This window comes from Callospermophilus lateralis, chromosome 14 (genome assembly GCF_048772815.1).
Source record: "Callospermophilus lateralis isolate mCalLat2 chromosome 14, mCalLat2.hap1, whole genome shotgun sequence".
Classification (NCBI taxonomy): domain Eukaryota; kingdom Metazoa; phylum Chordata; class Mammalia; order Rodentia; family Sciuridae; genus Callospermophilus; species Callospermophilus lateralis.
Genome location: NC_135318.1, coordinates 36,177,545 through 36,195,947, shown reverse-complemented (window position 1 = coordinate 36,195,947; position 18,403 = coordinate 36,177,545). Strand labels below are relative to the sequence as shown.

Here is an 18,403-nt window from a genome sequence, read left to right as displayed (position 1 = left end):
CACACCAGTGATCCTACCCACTTGGTGCCCTTATTTTCCTGGAACTAAAGGCAGTTCCTTGTCAGCCACACCATCTGCTTCCATAACAGAGCAACACAAAGGAGACATGGTCTACAACTGATTAACACTTCATTATTGCTATCATTTCTAATAGTGATCACAGGCTCCCTCCTGGGAGGCCCCAGGGATGACTCTCAGACCATATGGATTCCTACAAGAATCCTACCTGACCATCCAGGCCGGCTTCCCAGGTCAGGGACTCCTGTCATTTGGTTCTTCCTGAAGGGTAGAGTGCTATCTGCCCTCCAGGAACCTCTGTAATTTGGGGAGTAAACATTTTAGATGGAGGCTATGGAAAAAGTTCAACTCCCTAGAAATCAAGCAAACCTCATCTCCACAGAACCACCGCTTCCTCTTCAAAATAGCATTTCCCATTTCTGTTGGGAAACACTACTTCTGCATTTTTTGGACATGAGGTTTTTCTGTGGTCAGGTTTGGGGAACCCTTACATGCCATATTCCCATCTAGAGATGTGCAACAAACCTAAGCATAGGAGAGGCTCTGCAGTCAAGATGGCCTTTTAACATCTTGGTTTCCCCTAACAACATGCAGTGTGATTGGAGTTTGCAAGAACACATGTGGGATGTTACAACATCAGTTTATCGGTCCCAAAGAAACTAAGCAGAAGTCAGAAGACAAACCTGTAGCCTTGCACTACTTTTAGCTCTTTGCTATTTCTGAGTCACCTACACATGCCAGAAAGATTCACAACTACTCCATGTTCTGTCTGTAACTTCAGTTCTGGTCTCTTTAGCTGACTCTGTAGATCGATGTCCATTTCTACTGATCACAGAGCACAAGAGATACATTCTTCTTCCTTCTTGTGTGACCACATACCCTGCAGAGGCTAGAATGCCAAAACCCCATGCCTCAGAGCTCTGGCAGCCAAGTGTCCAGATATGACTTAGGTTGGCCAGTCAGATGCATTTTTGTAAAATTTAGAAAGCAAAAGTAAGGCAGAGACCACACTTGGGCAGCAAGCTGCTATTTGCTCAGCAAGCAAAGCCCAGGAGGCATCTGGTTCTTTTATGACAGTTTTATCGGCCAATGTTTCAGCATCAGGTACCAGCTTCATGGGTACCAGGAGGCAAGATCAGGACATCAGGGTACAGATGTTGATTCTAGCATCCATTTAATTCCCCATAATAAATCCTTTCTTAAGTTTGCTACAATAGACTTTGTTTCCTGAAACTGAAGCTTGAGCCACACCCAGCTCAAGCTGTGCTCCAGCAAAGATGATCAAACCTCTCGGTATCACTTTGATGGCTGTAGGATTCCAAACAGAGACAAACATCTATGTTCTGTTCAGATGGGAAGCCACCTGCATGGCTAACTGAGGCCAAAATGATGAAAGCAAAACCTGCCAAGCTGGCTTTCTGCAATGATGCATCCTTCCTGGGTCAGATCAACTCAGATGTGTGCCTCCCAAGCAGTAATGAGGCTAAAACTGCTTGTGGAGTAGCAGCTTTATGTTATAAGCTACCACAGGGAGAAACCATATAAAAACCCAGGCAGCAAAATCTACAAGAAGCAGCAATACATCTGCGTTCTAATTCCAACCCATGAAAAGCTCCGAGTTCCAGACGCCTGTTCCTGCCACATGGAGACAGTGATATCATCCACTTTATAGGAAGAGAAAAGGTCTAAAAGGTTTGGGGGAGAAAGTATTCTACTAAAGGATGACATTTATTACCACTACTATTATTACTATCATTCAGATACCATAAGAAAAGAGAGACCTTTTTCTATACTGCTAAATACTCATATAACTTTTTAACACTCATAACTTTTCAGCACATTGGCATTTAGAGATACAGTTTTATGAGCTTCATAAAAAGTCAGGATGCTCAAAATGCAGTGCTTCCTTTAGATGACAGCCAAGAACTGGTAGAGGTTTCTTTAAAAAAATCATTTCACTTCAATAGCATTGTCAAGACTCGTTGTAGAGTTATTATTCTCACTTTAGTCCTATAAGATGGCGTCCTCAGATGTGCTGTACCCGTGGTTATGTAGTTCTGGGTCTTTGTTGTTGTTGCTGCTGTTCTTGTTTTGAAGCAGGGATGGCTCCTGCTTCTATGGTTTTTTGATACACAGAAATCAGTCTGTCAGCTTTGTTCACTGCCAGTCTTGAAACACCACGACCCCTCTCAGCAAGTCCTTTGATAACAGTGTGCTTGGAGAGCAGATGGCTGCCAGGTAGGAGTCCTCAGGAAGAGACAGTCAACAGGCACCAGCTGGACAAGCTAAAGCCCTCCAAGCTCTGGCCTGCAGAGGGGGTTAGGAACTAGCACAACAAATGACAAGAGTCACCAGTAGACAAAGGTCCCTGGGCTGAGGTCAGTTCTGCAACTCACTCATCAAGCACCCCAGGGCCTACCCCGGGAGTTATCCAGTACGTGGGGCCAAGGCAGGTTGCAGTCATACCTACCAGCAAGAGCTGGGTTAGTGGCAAGATACCCAGGCAAGCTTCCCTAGGAGAAGGAGGAGGAGGCGAAGGATCCAGGCCTGGACGAGAGGAAGGCTCAAGATTCCCTTCGAACCTGATGGTTGGAGTTACATTTTCAAGAGAAACTTTGTTAAGACAAAAGGCTCAACTCCACACAATTCATTTCAGGCCCCCTGGAGTATTTGGAATATTATTTAGCTTTTTAAGTTGTCTTACCCATGACATTTTGGAAAAATATCAACATTAAAATCAAAGCACCAAAACCCACAAATCTGTGGATTTTTTTTTTTGAAACCATAAGTGAAGCCATTTCACACTGTAACATGAAATCATAAGAATTGCTCTAACCCCAAAATATTCATTTTAAGATGTTTGAAGTGTTTGCTTTAGCTACAGACATAAATCCCATTAGTCAACAACAACAGTCACAGAAATTTGGGTAAATTATGACAATGCAGTGTCCAGATGGCCATCCAGGGTAGATGGAATCAAGTGGATGTATGAATTTTTGTTGGTAAACTTTTTATTTTTTTTAAATGAAGCTGACCAGGCTTGTTTTATGTGTAGGAAGACATATTTTAAAATATACAGAGCCACTCTCTGCAACCCAATTAATAGCAACAGCTTCTCCCAAGGACACTGGAGAATGAACTGCAAATATAATGTCGCAGGCAGAAGGGCTCTGAAAGCAGGGCCTTCTGAAGAGAGCTTGCTGTATTCTCAAAGATCTAAAAAAAGGGAAGCTTTGTCAGGTCCCTTTTCCTCCAGACACACACAGCATTTTATTTGGAAGTCACATGGTGTGATTAAATTTAACTGGGTGGAGCAGTGAAAAACCACAGTATTAGTAACATAATTCTGAGGACAGAATCGTTCTACTGAATGCAAGAGATAATTCTGAAAACTTGGGGCCACTCAGTGCTGCTTACGACATCTGTCTTAAGTCCAGGGTACCAAGATGCAAGCCAGTATCCCCGCTGGATGTGGCAATCTCCCTAATAATCAATATTCTGGAAACTACCTTGATCTTCATCATTTGGGCTCTTGGTAAAAAAAAATATATATATATGGCCCATATGCAACAGGACACACACAGCTTATATAATGAGGTGCATATATGTCTGTGTGCTCGTGTGTGCATGAGTGCATGGATGATATCTAGAGAGACATGCAAAAAGTAAATAGGAGTCACCTCTGGGGAGTAGAACTGAGGTGGGAGAAGGTGTCTTTCACTCTCCACCTTCTCTACCAGTTGAATTTTTACTATAAGTAATACATTCAAAATTAGAAAAACTAGCCATGGAAACATTTGTTTAAAAAAAAAAAATCACTTCAAGAGCCCACAGGCCAGGAAGTCTGAAGAGCTCATTGTTAGTCTGCCCAGTCACCAACAGGCTGTAAAAGTAGAAAATGTTTTGCAGCTGTAAAATTCCTAACAGTTTATAAGGCATATGCTACCTCCCTTTTGTCTTGTCACATTGTCACCGGTGTCAAGACAGGATCCTTCCTGTGACAGTTACTGTTCCCATTTTGCCTGCACTGAAACAGAGGTTCTAGAAAACAAATGACTTGCCTGAGGCTATGGAGCTTGAAGAAGGGCTTCCTGGACCCAAACCTGGAGGCCTTGGACTTGCACCCAGGCCTCCTTCCTGACTGCCATCCTGTCTTCACACTGTGAGCCTGGGGCAGGTCACTTCTGGACTTAGTTTACCCAGCAATAAAATGGAGACATTGCCATAGGCATCCATTTAGTAAATCCATAGGAGCATGTCTATTTTATCAAGAAGGAAACTGAACTCTGAGCTTAAGTAACTTGCCTTGTGAGAGACAGAACTTGAACTCAGAGCCCTCCTGGCTACCCCTTCAGGAGTTCCCAGCACTAACCCTAAATTTCACATCAGCCCTGGTTTACGACAATTTGCAGAAATAAGTTCCAGAAACTGACTGCAGGGAGAGGGGTCTTATGGCAGTCCACAAAGTCACCTACTCTCAATGCATTTGACGAAAAAAACCAGCTCTGTGCCCCAGGAGGCCAAGAGCAGCCTCATGGATTCCACAGTGATCTGAAGAACAAAGAATGAATGAACACAAACTTTAGTTCTGCAAAGCACTGAGATGAGGGAAGCAACTTCCTAGGAAAAACTCCCAGACCCAAAGTCCAGCCTGAGCATCTCCCAGGCGGGAGAGGGGGACCATCTTCCACCCACTCCCCTGCCTAAGCCATGACCCCACACCCTCATCACAGTGGCTTTGCAGACAACTAAGTGTGCCAGCCCAGCTTCCCCTTCCAGGGTGACATGATAGGGAGGCAGGCAACTCCTTCCTAAGGAGCTGGATGATGTCACAGTATAATGAGGTTATGGTGGCACTTCATCCTTAAGCTATGAATGTGTACAAACTACAGGGTACATTTAGCCCCTCCCACCTCAAAAAGGCAAAACCCCACACAGCAAGGAGGAGGAGACAGTCAAGACGGCGCATGCACGTGTTGGGGTATCCCTAGCATGATGGACCCCCAAACTCCACACCTGCAGGGCATAAGCTGCTGGCCAGAGCTGGCGCAGCTACAGGGGCTGTAATGGGCCTTCGTGGGACACTCAGACACATCACCAGAGCCAGGCAAGAGGCCACTCTGCAGGGAGTCTCCAAGTCCTCCTCAGATTGCTCTGCACCTCTGCAGTTTCAATCAGTGCAAACGCAGTGACCAGTTAATCTCCACAAAAGCAAAATCCATACTTAGCTCTATTCATGAGCAATCTGTTTAGGGTAGTCCCCAAATGGAAGGGTTGAAAGGCAGTGAACACACACAATGAATACACAGTATGGCTGGCTGGGGAATGAGTCAGTCCTCAAAAAGGACTAAAATGTACATTTGGATACATGAAGATTTTTTTTTTCTTTTCTTTTTTTAACCTAAGGAAGATTTGAGCCCAGAGAGTTACATATCTGGGCAGCAACTGGTCCTCACCACACGTGGCCGTAGAGCACCATTTCTGTCTGGTTTTGCCATTGGCATCAAACCTTATGAATCCTAAGCGGCAGCCAGCCTTATTGACAACTTCCAAGTCTTACTGCTGGAACTTGCTTGCCTCCATAAAGACTTGTCCTGCCAGAGGTGGTGACAGAAGTCAGGACAGCCCTAGAATTAACCGACTCAGAATTGTCACCAGAACATTTAAAAGTTCAGTGCAGGCCCAGAGAGGTAAGTGTAATCATGATTTGAGCCTATAAGGTGGGGTTTTTACTTCTTCCTCCTTCTCCACTGTGGACATGTCCCCAGGGGTAGGGAGTCACTGAGAATTAAAATAATTTCTGGGTAATTCAGGAAGGAAAAATGCCCACCAAGTAACATAAGGAAAAGTATCTAACAATCAACAATGGTTTATTCCACAGTGACAATTTTCCAAACCTCTTTTTCTTTGCCCCCATAGGTGAAGCCAAGTCCCTACAACAACTATGTATTCTTCAGTCTCTGCAATTGTAGAAGGCCACAGAGTAACTCACCCACTAAGGAAGTGACAAAAGCCATTGCTCAGATCACCCTGTGATGGAGGGCATCCCAGCAAGATGATGCACAAAAGCCCCAGAGCTCATGGGCACAGGAGATAGGCCAGCCATCCTGTAGGACAGCGCAAAATGACAATGCATGACAATCAAAACCCTGTGACTTGACAGCTTCTGTGTGGCGGTACAAACATGACCCCCTCATCCCCAAATTCAGAATCTGATCTCCATATATCATTGATGATGTCATCATGAACTAGGAAGGAAAAACATGAGACAAGCCACCAAAGCCTAAGAAACAATCATAACTTACTTATTTCAACTCTAAACTTGAAAAAAAAAAAATTACTCGTATTTTTTTTCTGTCTCTCCACAGAAATGCCTTTCCCTGTTAGCCAATGGACCTGTCACATCAGCTTTTTAAAAATAACCCATAAACCCAGCGGAGACAAGGAAGCATCTCTATTGAAGCTACTGTACTGACGACCCTCGAGCAGGGAGCCCTCAGGCTACCCTTGGGCTTCTAGTTTCTAGTTAATCTGCACAACTGCACATAGCCCTGGGCGGCCTTGGGAAAGCCAATTATAATTCAATCTTGTTCCTTCAACAGTAGAGTGTAAGTTTAAGAATACAGATATCAGAGCCAGAAGGGCTGACTTGGATTCTTGGCTCTGTCTCGGACTGTGTTACCCCATCATGCTGGTCTTGGTTTCCTCATCTGTCGAGATAGGCATAATACCACTGCACAGTGATGTGGAGATAAATGAATAAGTATATATAGCACATGATCAAACTTTACATGACTAGAATTAAGTCTTAGATTTCTTAGTGCTTATAGGTCTTTGGTAAATGTGCATTAAAAAGCTAAAACTAATAATAGTCAACTTTTATTTGGGGCTTGTTATGTCCCAAGAACTATTTTAAACAGTCTATAAGGAAACAAGTCATCATGGGCAAGAACCAGCCCAAAACCATAAGAATAGAACCAAAAACTTCAGAAATTGGAATTATCAGACTGCAAAACAAGAATGCTTATAATACTGAGTTAAAGGAAAAGTTCAAAAATGTCAGGAACAGGAAAGTGACCCAGAAGATTTTTTTTAACATTCATTTTTTAGTTGTAGTTGGATACGATACAATATTTACTGCTGAGGATGGAACCCAGGGCCTCACATGAGCTAGGCCAGTGTTTCACTACTGAACCAAAACTCCAGCCTGACCCAAAACATTTTAAAAAGAACTTCTAGAAATTAAAAATATAATAACAATTTGAAAACTCAGAGGTTTAATATCAGCTTGGATACAGGTGGAGAAAGACTTGACCAGAAAAATTAGTTATCTAGAGTGAATCATGGAAAGATAAAAAGATAAAAAATACATAGAAGATATGGGAAAGAAGATGGAGTATATCGGGATCCTAGTCACAGAGGAGAAAAGAGTTGACTAGAGGCAATATCTGAAGAGCTAACAACTAATAATTTTCTAAAACTTTTGAGAAATATCATCAGTATGTCAGTTTAAAAGCCCATTCGATTCTAAGAAGGAAAAATAAAAATCCACATCTAGGCACATTAGTATGAAAATTCATACCACAGACAAGAATAAGAATCTTAAGAGAAACCCTGAAAATAAAAACATTATCTTCAAAAGAGTGACAGAATGATAAATGGCTTCTTGATGGCAATATTACAAGATAGTGGAAAGATACCCTTAATGTGCTAGAAGAAAATAACTGCCTCTCTAGAATTTTGTATCACCAAAAAGGAAAAAAGCCATCCAAGAATAAAGATGATGGAAAATATTACCAAACAAATGAAAGTGAGAGAGTTTACACAGTTCAGGAAAGGAATTTCTAAAGGATGTACTTTAAAAAGAAAATATTCCCAAATACAAGGCTAAAGTATATGAATGAAGAGCAAAAGACGTGATCAATATAGGAATACAGCTAACAAATATTGCTGCATCAGACAAGTGTAATGTTTTATAGGATTTCCTTTAATATGATTAAAATTTTCATCAATAAAAGTACGAGATGAACATGGTGAAAGTAAATGTAAATCATTCTAAGTTCCTTGTATTATCCAGAAGAAGAGTAAAAGTTTAATTAATTTTGAAACTTTTGTAAGTATACATAAATATATTTAAGTGGGCCAGGTGCAATGGCACACACCTGTAATCCCAGCAACTAGAGAGGCTGAGGCAGGAGGATGGCAAGTTCGAAGCCAGCTGTCTCGAAATAAAAACTAAAAAGAACTGAGGATATAGCTCAGTGGTAGAGACCCTCTAGTCTAATTAATTTCCTATATGTATGTATGTATGTATGTATGTATGTATATGTATGCATACACATATATAGCATACATATACACATATGTACATATAAATACAAATATATATATAGTAATTTCCAAGGCAATAGCTAATAGAAGGAGAATGCCCATTTTCCAAATTAGTGAAGAGAGAAAACAAGAAAAAAAATTAATTCAGCCCAAATGTAGTCAAGAAAGGAAAGAAAGACAGAACAGGGTACATATACAAAGAACAAAATGTTAGATTTAAATGCGAACATATCAGTGATTACATTAAATATAAATAGACTATAACCTCCAGTTAAGAGACAAAGACTTTCAGTCTGGGTTTTTAAGAATCCAACAGTATGCTATTCACAAAAGATTGCAAAATATAAAAAATGAGAAGCTGTCGAGTTGGCCAAGAATAGTGATCCAAGTAGAAGAAACAACATTTGCAAAGGCCCAGCAATGGAAAAGCAAAACTGACTAGCCAGTGTGGTAAGGGGCAAAGATGAAAGAGAAATATGGCCTATCCCATGGTTGGAGGAATAGATCGGGCCAGCCTATACACAGGGGAAGACCAAGAGAGAATTGTCCCAAATGATTAAAAGGGAGAGGACAGGAAATACCATCTATGGCTTGAAGTTGCAATATAATAGACTTAAGCACAAACACCAAAAGGTAGTGCTTTTAGGGACAAATAATAAAGAGCAAGTTGGGCCACTGAGGGAGTGACAAGGTTAGAGAGTGAATTTGTGAGTGAGGATAAGCTACAGATGACCTGAAAACAATCACAGGGGCCAGAAGACAAGAGTTTGTTTTCTGACGCAGTAATTTAGATGTATATTTTGCAGAGGATGGGGAAATGCTGAAGGATTTTAAACTAGATAGTGATTTGATGAGATGGGCCCCTCTAGACTACTCAGGCAAGACTGTGGAAGTGAATCAACGTCAGACCACTGTTGATTTCAGAGCCACAGCATCAGTGTATTTCTCTTTCTATGGGTGAGGTCCCTTTCTACAGTGACATAGAACATCAAGGGCTAGTGCTTTTAGGGACAAAAAATTAAGGAGCCAGTTGGGCCATTTGGGAAATGAGGAGGCTGGAGTGTGAATTTGGGGGTGAGGATAAGCTAAAGATGACCTGAAAGATGACATACAACTGAGGATTTTCATTCCCCACTCCCCAGATGGACAGACCAAATTTTGGTAGCATATGTGGATTTTCAACACCCATATAAGATTATTCTCACTGCTGTTACCAAGCTGTGCAGAAACTGATTTAATTTTGCAATGATAAAACCTCCCCATTGTACTAATTAACAAACATTTATCACTTTCTGAGGACAGCGTCCTCCCGACACTACAAGAAATACAGAAGACTCTGAATATTGATATAAACTAGAAGAAAGTTGTCATTCATTTTCAAAAACAGGAGTTTGCAAATTCATTTACTCCAACCTCTCAGGCTCTGCTGGACCCTCTTTTGGCAGAATGTCATCTGCATGAACATTTCCAGGGTGGGAGCCCTCTACCACCCACAAAGCAGCCACTTCTGTTGTAGAAAAATCTCACCTTGAGCTTCCATTTCTCCCCCATGGTTTTCTCTGTTTTTCTGAGACAGATCAAATTAATCTCCTTTCCACATAACCCCCATTCTCATGCACGCAGATCACCACCATGAGGGGCTTGGAACATGCAAAGTGTCTCTGCTATGAACTCACCTCTAAGCCTCTAGATCCCTCTCCTGGTCCCTCTAGAACTAGATCCTGTGCTCCAACATCCTGCTTAACATGCAACAACAGAACGGGTCCCCAACTTGAAGAGTCTTCAGTATGGCTGTAGATACTGCGTTGGCAGACTTTAAATCATAGCGACTAGAAGCAATCAATGAAAATGCTAAGTCAAGAGATCAGACAAGCTGTGGGAGTTTACCATATTGGTGGTTTCATCTTGGACTCAGATATATGATTTTCTTTGCTATTGTGCAAGGACATTTGCATTTAATTGTTCTTTCCTCCTAGACTCTTCTGCACTATTTCTTCTCTGGTTCTAACCTGGAGGAGCTGCCTTACATACCCACCCCTATCCCTGGCACCCATCTCACCCACATCCTCAATCCTGCCGCAGCTGAGGGGACCCCTGAAGACCAGATGCATCCATTTGGAGTTCTGTAGATTTTATAATACATGGTGTATGTATATACATACACTCTCTTCATAATATATTGATATCTTTTTCCTCCTACTGAAACAAAACAGGATATTTTTACCTGTTAGAAACACAGGCCAAGTGGACATAAGCTATATCCCCAAATTAAAACAGGCCAGAATCAGACTAATAGAATGAGGCATTTAATTCCCAAATATTCCCCAACTGCCATCTGTTTGGTGGCAGATTCTGAAATCTGAGATCCAGTGCCAGCAGCAGGCAGAAAGCAAGAATCCTTTCTCTGAAAACAGTAGAATGCAGCTTGTTGGAACTATGAACCACCATCTGCATATTAATCATCAGGAATTCAGACCCTGAAGGCAAGGGTCACTCAAGATGGCATTTCAGGACCATATGACAGGCGTTACACCTGAGTTAGACATTTCCTATGTCCCATGGCAACACCCTCCTCACCCTTCCCATGGGACTCTTCCAAAAACTCAAGCCAGAGGGTGAGAGAAGGAGACAAGGAGACCAGAAAGAGTGGCATTTGGCAAATGGCTCGGAAACAAGTGACAAGATGGGAAAACAGCCCTGGGAGGCATTGCCGGCAGGTCAGGAGAGCCTACTTGGGACATGGCAGATGAGCTGCCTCCTTTCTCACAGGGACTTGCAGATGGTGGTGTAGGAGGCTGGGGGACAAGCACAGTTCAGAGCAGCCCAATATACAAGCAAAAGCTCCTGCAGCTCCCTCCTGTCACTACCAGCCGGAAAGGAGCCCTCTGGAGTCATCCGTGGAAACAAGAGCAGCAGCCAGTCCAGCGACCCAGGATCCACCATGGTGACCACAAATCCTACAGGCAGACAAAGCAGGGAAGGAGGCAGGGAGTAAAGACCATAGGTACAGGGCAAGGAGCTGAGGAATAGAAGACTGAGGTGAATCTGAATTCAAAATCAGAATGTCACCTGCATAACGTGGCTTAATGGGACTTGTGTTGGGCATCTTTTCAATGCCAGGCCCTCTACTAGGCACATACTGTGTCCTCGAACGTTCCCAATAGCACCATGAGGTGGGGAAGGTTGCCTCATTTTATAGTGAAGAAGGGACTGAGACTCAAGTGGTTAACAATGGCACTTGCCAACACCTGTCTCCCTCCAAAATTCTTTCTCCGACAGCTCAGGACGTGACTGAAGGCAACGTATGTCTCCTCCTTAGTCTGAATGGCCAAGAGAGACTCAGCCTTGGGGGTTCTAGAAGCCCCCTTGGAAACACTGCAGGGCTCACACTTTAGGACAGGCTGGAGTGACTGAAAGAACTGCTTTTAAGGAGGGCACTGACTGACACTGAGCTGAGAGCAAGGAAGACGGCAGATTGACACCTCCGGCCACCAGGAAGAAAAGGAAGCTCTCCCCACGGAGACATCATCAACTGTTGGCACCAACATCTGGCAGAGACGAGGCCTGAGTCTTAGAAGAATTACAAGATTCTCTCCTCACATCTAACAAGGATTTACTGAGGGCATCATGCTGAGTCAGTGCCTCTCAGCCCTGTGTAGTGAAGGACCCATGTTTATTTGTTTTATTTCCAATCTGCTACATGGTCCTATCACACCTGATTCATACAAACTCATAGTATAAATGAGCCACCACTGAGTTCAACAACACCCAAACCCGTCCACACCCTGCTCATCAAGAGCAGTCTACTGACGTTGCCCTTGGATGTTGTAGCAATGTCAAGTCATCATAAGAATTTCTACATGCTCCTCCCAATTTCTCGTCTCATCTCTCCATTGGCCAGTAGAGGGCTATCCATGGTCTTTGTGATTCTTAAATGACACTCTAGGGTAGTTGGGATTGTAAAGGAGTGGCCATCCATATTACGACAACAATATTAAGACAACAGAATGTGTGTGTGTGTGTGTGTGTGAGAGAGAGAGAGAGATAGAGAGAGAGAGAGAGGGAGAGGGAGGAAGAGACAGAGAGAATGCAAGCCTCAGCAAACTCTATCAGCTCCCATAAAAACACTGTAAAGGGCTGGGGTTGTGACTCAGCTGCACATGTGAGGCACTGGGTTCCGATCCTCAGCACCCCATAAAAATAAATAAACAAAATAAAGATGTTGTATCCATCTAGAGCTAAAATAAATAAATAAATAAATACTTTTAAAAAGCTATAAAGAGGGCTGGGGATGTGGCTCAAGTGGTAGCGCACTCGCCTGGCATGCATGCGGCCCGGGTTCGATTCTCAGCACCACGTACAAACAAAGATGTTGTGTCCGCCGATAACTAAAAAATAAATATCAAAAAATTCTCTCTCTCTCTCTCTCTCTCTCTCTCTCTCTCTCTCTCCTCTCTCACTCTCTCTCTCTCTCTTTAAAAAAAAAAAAACTATAAAGAATTATCTGGATAGGCCTTAACCGAGCTGGGCCCTAACTCAGATTTTCCAATTGACTGAGGTATGACCTTTCATTTCCTCTTAAAGAGATGACAGGTGTGCAGAAGGCAGCCACTAAGGGCCCTTCCAGTTCCCAGGTGCCCTGGTCTCCTCTGTAGACCACCTCCATTCTCATGAGTCCTCAATTTACATCTCCAGCCCAGGCTGAGCACCAGAGCCCTCCAGGCAGCAACCCTGAACATCGCCCAGATGTCAGCCTTGGGTTTTGTTTTTTCTTCTTCTTCTTTTGAGACAAGGTCACGCTAAGTTGCCCAGACTGGCCTCAGATTCACAATTCTCTGGCCTCAGCTTTCCAAGTAGAGAGAACTGGGAGTCACGTGCCTTGGATTAGAGGCATGTGCTGTTATGCCAGCTGGACCTTAACATGGCCAAAATGGAGCTCCAAATTAGATCCCTCACCCTAGAGTCTCTCTGTATCCGTTATCATTTCAGTTGTCAGACCAAACACCTTGGAGTCATCCTTGATTTCTCTCTTTACATCCACAATCGACTTCGGGCATGTCAACACAGTCCAACTGCACTTGCTCAAATACGCCAAGCACTACTTCTTATCCCCACCACCCTGGTTCAGGCCACTATTACCACTGGCCTGGATCATGGCCGTGGCTCCTAATCAGCCTCTGTATCTGCCTTTGTCTCTTATTGTCCACTGTTACAAAGGAGTCGGGATAATCCTATCAAATCTTTAATCAGGTCATTCTTCTGCTCAGAACCTCTAGTGGCTCCCATCTTACTTCAGAGCCGAGGCCAGAGTCCTGACTGGGACCTGAAAGCCCTGCTGATTTGGTTCTCTTCTGCCTCCCTCACCTTGTTTTTTACCTACGCCTCCCAGTTCTCTCTGGTTCAGACACAATGACTCCTGTGTGCACAGGGCCTTTGCACTTGCTGTTTTCTCTGCCCACACCATCTTCTTTCATTCCCGCCTAGTTCGCTTCCCTACTACTACCTTCACCAAGTTCCTCAAAGGTCTCCCTGTAAACTTATAATCTTAGCTAACCTCTGGCCACTTCATATTCCTCTTTCTTGCTTTATTTTTTCTCCTTGATGAAAATTATATAGCATCTGTGACTTGTCTGCAGTCTGTTTCCCCCAGTGGAATCTAAGCTCTATAAGAGTGGAGATTTGTGTCTGGTTTATTCTCACTATACGCCCAGTGTCAACTACAGTATCTGGCACTAAGGAGGTGGTGCCAGATACATTTGTGGAATTGAGCAAAGGAGCTCACTGGTCTGGCTGGCCCGAGGTCCTCAGGTTACCCCTTGTCCACCTGATTAACATACACTCCAATATCTCAGGGGAAGATTCTAGCAGGTGGGGAAAAAAGGCCTGTCCCCTGTGTCCAGGCACTGTCTGAAGAAGGTCCTGGAGAAGTCCACTTCTCATCCCTTTAAGTTGCACCACGAACCTGACTTCCAAAAGCCTCTGCTTCTCGCTCTCTTCTCTGCAAAGGAAAGTACCCCCCAGGATGGTGTTTTACAGCGTAATCCCACGTAAACCCTTCAGCTGCTTACCTGAATCCCATTTCATCTCCCACAGAGAGACCTCTAAATCATTTGCTCTCGAGGAGTCAGGAAAAGCCAGCTCCTCCTCGGAAGGTGTTTTTATTGCTCTTGCTGCTGAGAAACACGCTTTAGTTCCTATCAAGAGAAGCAGCGCAAAACAACAGAGCAATTATTGATAGTGTTTTTCCTCAGTGCTAGATTATCTAACCACAGGCTTCCCAGAGCATTTAATCTCCAACAGGTAAAAGGTTTTATCCATTAAACGTTCCTCGGACAAAGATCCCAGGCCCCAGCTGCAGTTGTATGTGTGAACCTGCTCAACCTGCCATTTGTCCCCACCAGGGAGGGAATGAAATGCTCTCAAAGCCAGAGCCATGCACAGAGGAGCCTCTCTGGGGGTGGGGAGGAGAGTCCGAGTCAGACACGAGGAGGGGCCCATCTCCGGTCAGCTGAGCTGACTGCTTTATCGATCCACAGTCAATCCCAGTCCCTCGGAAAGGAACAGGACACCCTGGAATCTTCAAAGACAGGGAACACATGCAGGCCCCACTCTGAGAAGTCTCTTGCACAATCCCAGGCCCCACTGTGTGCCCAGCGGCCCCTGGGGACGGGAAGTGATGGGGCAGTCACTCGTCACCTCCTGGGATGCCTGTTTCTTCTGAGTGCTGTTGGTCCCCTTCAGAGATCTAGGGGGTCTGTTGACTAGAAGGCCCACTAGGTCCCCAGCACTTCATTCCTCTTCATAGGGTCACCACAGCCAAAGAGAAAGTATGATCACCCACTTTACAAATGAGGAAATCAGGCTTAGAAAAGTCACAGAAACCTGCCTGAAGGGGTGAGGCTACAAGGCCATCAGAACCGGATTGGAACAAGGGTGTGTGGCTCAGGAAACCATGCACTTGAGCACAGGGCTCTCCTGACTTGACCCCCTACCTTCCTACTATCAAAACTGCCTCCATGACGCTGTTCACTCCGCTGGCAGGTGGGAGCTCAGCTCTGCACGTCTGACAAGTAACTAAGTCATCAACAGCAAAAAGCCTCAATGTGAATTCTCCTTTATTAAAGTAATTTAAATGCCAGAATGAAAGTCAATGTTAAAATATGTAAAAAAAAGTGAGGATGAAACTTATTTCTTCGATTTTACTTTAAAACAGATCAGACTCTCAAGAGCATCCAAACAGAAATACTGGTGTAGGCCTTGACCTTGTGGGCCCTTTCCTCTCAAACCAATGCTCAGCCCCCTTTCTCTGGGACAACTCACCCCAAGCAGTCCCCAAACTGCACTTCACATCTTAGTTCTGCACATCCGCAACCTTGTCACCTAGTAGGCCCCTGACCTCCTCCCGAGGATGAGTAGAATAATACTCAAGTACTCTTAGCCCACTCTGTCCCCTCACCCTAGAGGTAGAACACCTGTAAAAATTTAAATACAGTATAACATGTAATTATGTGTTAAGAATATAATTGTATTACAATATTAATTGACATATGCATTAGATTTTGATTTCCAGTCTATCTCAATGCACTTGGGTCAATTTTGTTGAAACACTGGCAGAATTGAAAACCCGCGACTTGATGTGTTAAAGGAGATGCCGAGTCCTTGGCAGGCAACTGACACAGATCTAAAGGAAATCACTTATCCAGGTCTCACAGGTGAGGACACTGAAAGCCAGAGAGGAGAGTGCCTCCCCAAGGTCACAGATGATCAGGATGGACCAGACTGCCCAAGTGCAAACTTACTAGGTGTGCTCCTTCAGGTAACCCAACCTGGCTACACTCAGGACAACGGGAAGAAAAACTGTCCCCATCTCACATAGTGGTCATTGGAAAGAAAACAGGAACAGTGCTTAATGAATGGTAGCTTTTTTTTTTTTTAATGGTCATTAGCAGTATTTTGTGGCTTCTATTATTATTAACAGTTATTAGCAGTATTACAAGAAGCTGCTTTAAATAGGACATAGAACTTAATAGGTTTTATTCCCTCATCTAATCCTCTTTTCCCTAAGGACACGGTTGGAATGCACAGTAACTTGGTCATAATGACAATAACAATGGCAGCTAACATTTAGTACAAGCCACATTATTCTGAAGCTATTAGAGACTCTGAGTCATTCATGTTGACTTATTGATTTTTATATTTGAAGTATTTAGTCAAATACTCTAAAAAGTGAATGTCAAATATTTCTATCAGCAACTGAACCCAGCTATAAAACAGAGTACCTACCACCAAGAGCCTTGAAGGTGGAGAAAATCCATGCATCTGCAACAAAGTGGACCATTCATCTTTACCCAACTAGGCAGCTGAAATGCACAGCTGAAAATTCTACCAATTATTTAACATGAAAAAATCAAGAGAGTTAGGCTAGCAACCATCCACCCTTTAGTATAAATTCATTTTCAGCTTCCCTTTGTTACCTAGGACTAACTGTGTTTAAAAAGTTTCTTTTGTTTGAGGCTTCAAGGCAGATATTCTTAAGTCAAGCTGAGTATTAAAGTCACCGGAAGAACTTTATAAGATACACAGAGTCCAAATACACCCCCCAAACCAGGCATGCATTTTTTTTTAAGCTTCACAGATAATTTCAGGCTGAAGCCAGGAATGAGAACTGCCCTGTAGGGACAGTAATGAGCTAAGGAGGAGATAAAGAGCTGTGCACACGTGGGTCCATGTGCAAACCTGGTCAGAAGGAGGAATTTTTTTTAAAGGCTATTTTGGTTTTGAAAATGGACTTTCTCTGACTGAATGGGGCAATGTTCAGGAGTCCAACAAACAAAAGTGACCTGGGATTCCCCACAGGGCTGCCCTACAGCAATGGCTGTGGAAGGGCCTGACACTCCAGGGCCCCAGATCACTGGGCTTTGGCTCTTCTGCTTCTTCCTTAGCAAGGACAAGATCTGAAAGCCAGCTGACTGCCTGTCTATCTAGCATTATCCCAACAATTGAAATGAACAATTGGAATTTGAAATTAAACACCTGTTGGCACACACACCTACACATAATAACTCCACAACCCTCAGTCATAAATCTAACACACTATGAGCAAGTGCCGTATGATTTATATGAGAAAAACTTGAGACTTCCAGTGCAAGGAATGAAAGACCTGAATGAATGGAGAGACGCTGCTACATTGGGTTTTAAGAGCATTCTCTCTGTTGACCCCATCTCCTTCCCAATGCTGGTGAACAGAAAAGCTCCCCAGACGAAGGCAGCTCCATAGATCTGCAGCTACAAACAAAAGCTCGGGGTCCCCACCCTGCCAACTGCAACAGGGAAAGAGGCTCCAGCGTAGAATCGCCAGAAAAAATACAAATAACTTTTTACTATATGTTTCAAGTATTGCTCAAGACATACTTACATGAAAAATTATTCATAGTTTGTCTAAAACTCAAATTTAATGGGGCCTCCTATATTTTTATTTGCTGTATCTGGCAACCCTACTGCAAGGCCTCACTGTGGCCAGACTGGGAACAAGAAAAAGCAGTAAACGTATTTCATGTGCACAGTGCTTGATGGGTATCAGAGGCTTTCAGCTCCTTCTCCCTGGATTTTGCTGTATGTCTGAAAGGAAAGCAGAACAGCACCCCCATCCTCATTAGCCAAGCCAGAAAAAAGCAAGTGCCCAGTCTGATTGAAGGTCATGCAGGCTGGGAGCACAGCTGGATCTCATCATCTTTAAGCACACCTATTCAATTAGCCCAGCGAGGCTCAACCCTGGCGGTACACTGGGAAGACATGGGGAGCTCTGCCAGACCAACATTGGATGCCCGACCCCACCCCTAAGGATTCTGATTTCATTGCTCTGGAGTGAGGCCTGAGCATATTTTTTGAACAATTTATTATGGAAAATGTTAAAGCTATTTAAAGTAGACAATACAGGATAATGAACCCCCAGAGACCCGATCACCCAGCTTCAATAATTATCTACTCACAGCCAGTCTCGTTTCATATCCTAATGCTCTCCAATAGGATTTTCTGCAGTATCCATGCAGGTAGC

General features: G+C 43.6%; 1 protein-coding gene across 2 annotated transcripts in view; it reads right to left on the bottom strand.

Moving 5' to 3' along the window:
* Positions 1-18,403, bottom strand: part of Prkce (protein kinase C epsilon) — a 475,888-nt gene that overhangs the window by 256,967 nt on the left and 200,518 nt on the right. Inside the window, exon 3 of one of the 2 annotated variants that reach the window (XM_076833998.2) lies at positions 14,418-14,543. The exons of the other annotated variant lie outside the window; for it this stretch is intronic. Coding sequence (XP_076690113.1) covers positions 14,418-14,543 — 126 coding nt within the window. The remainder of the gene's footprint in view (positions 1-14,417; positions 14,544-18,403) is intronic. 2 annotated transcript variants of the gene reach the window in all.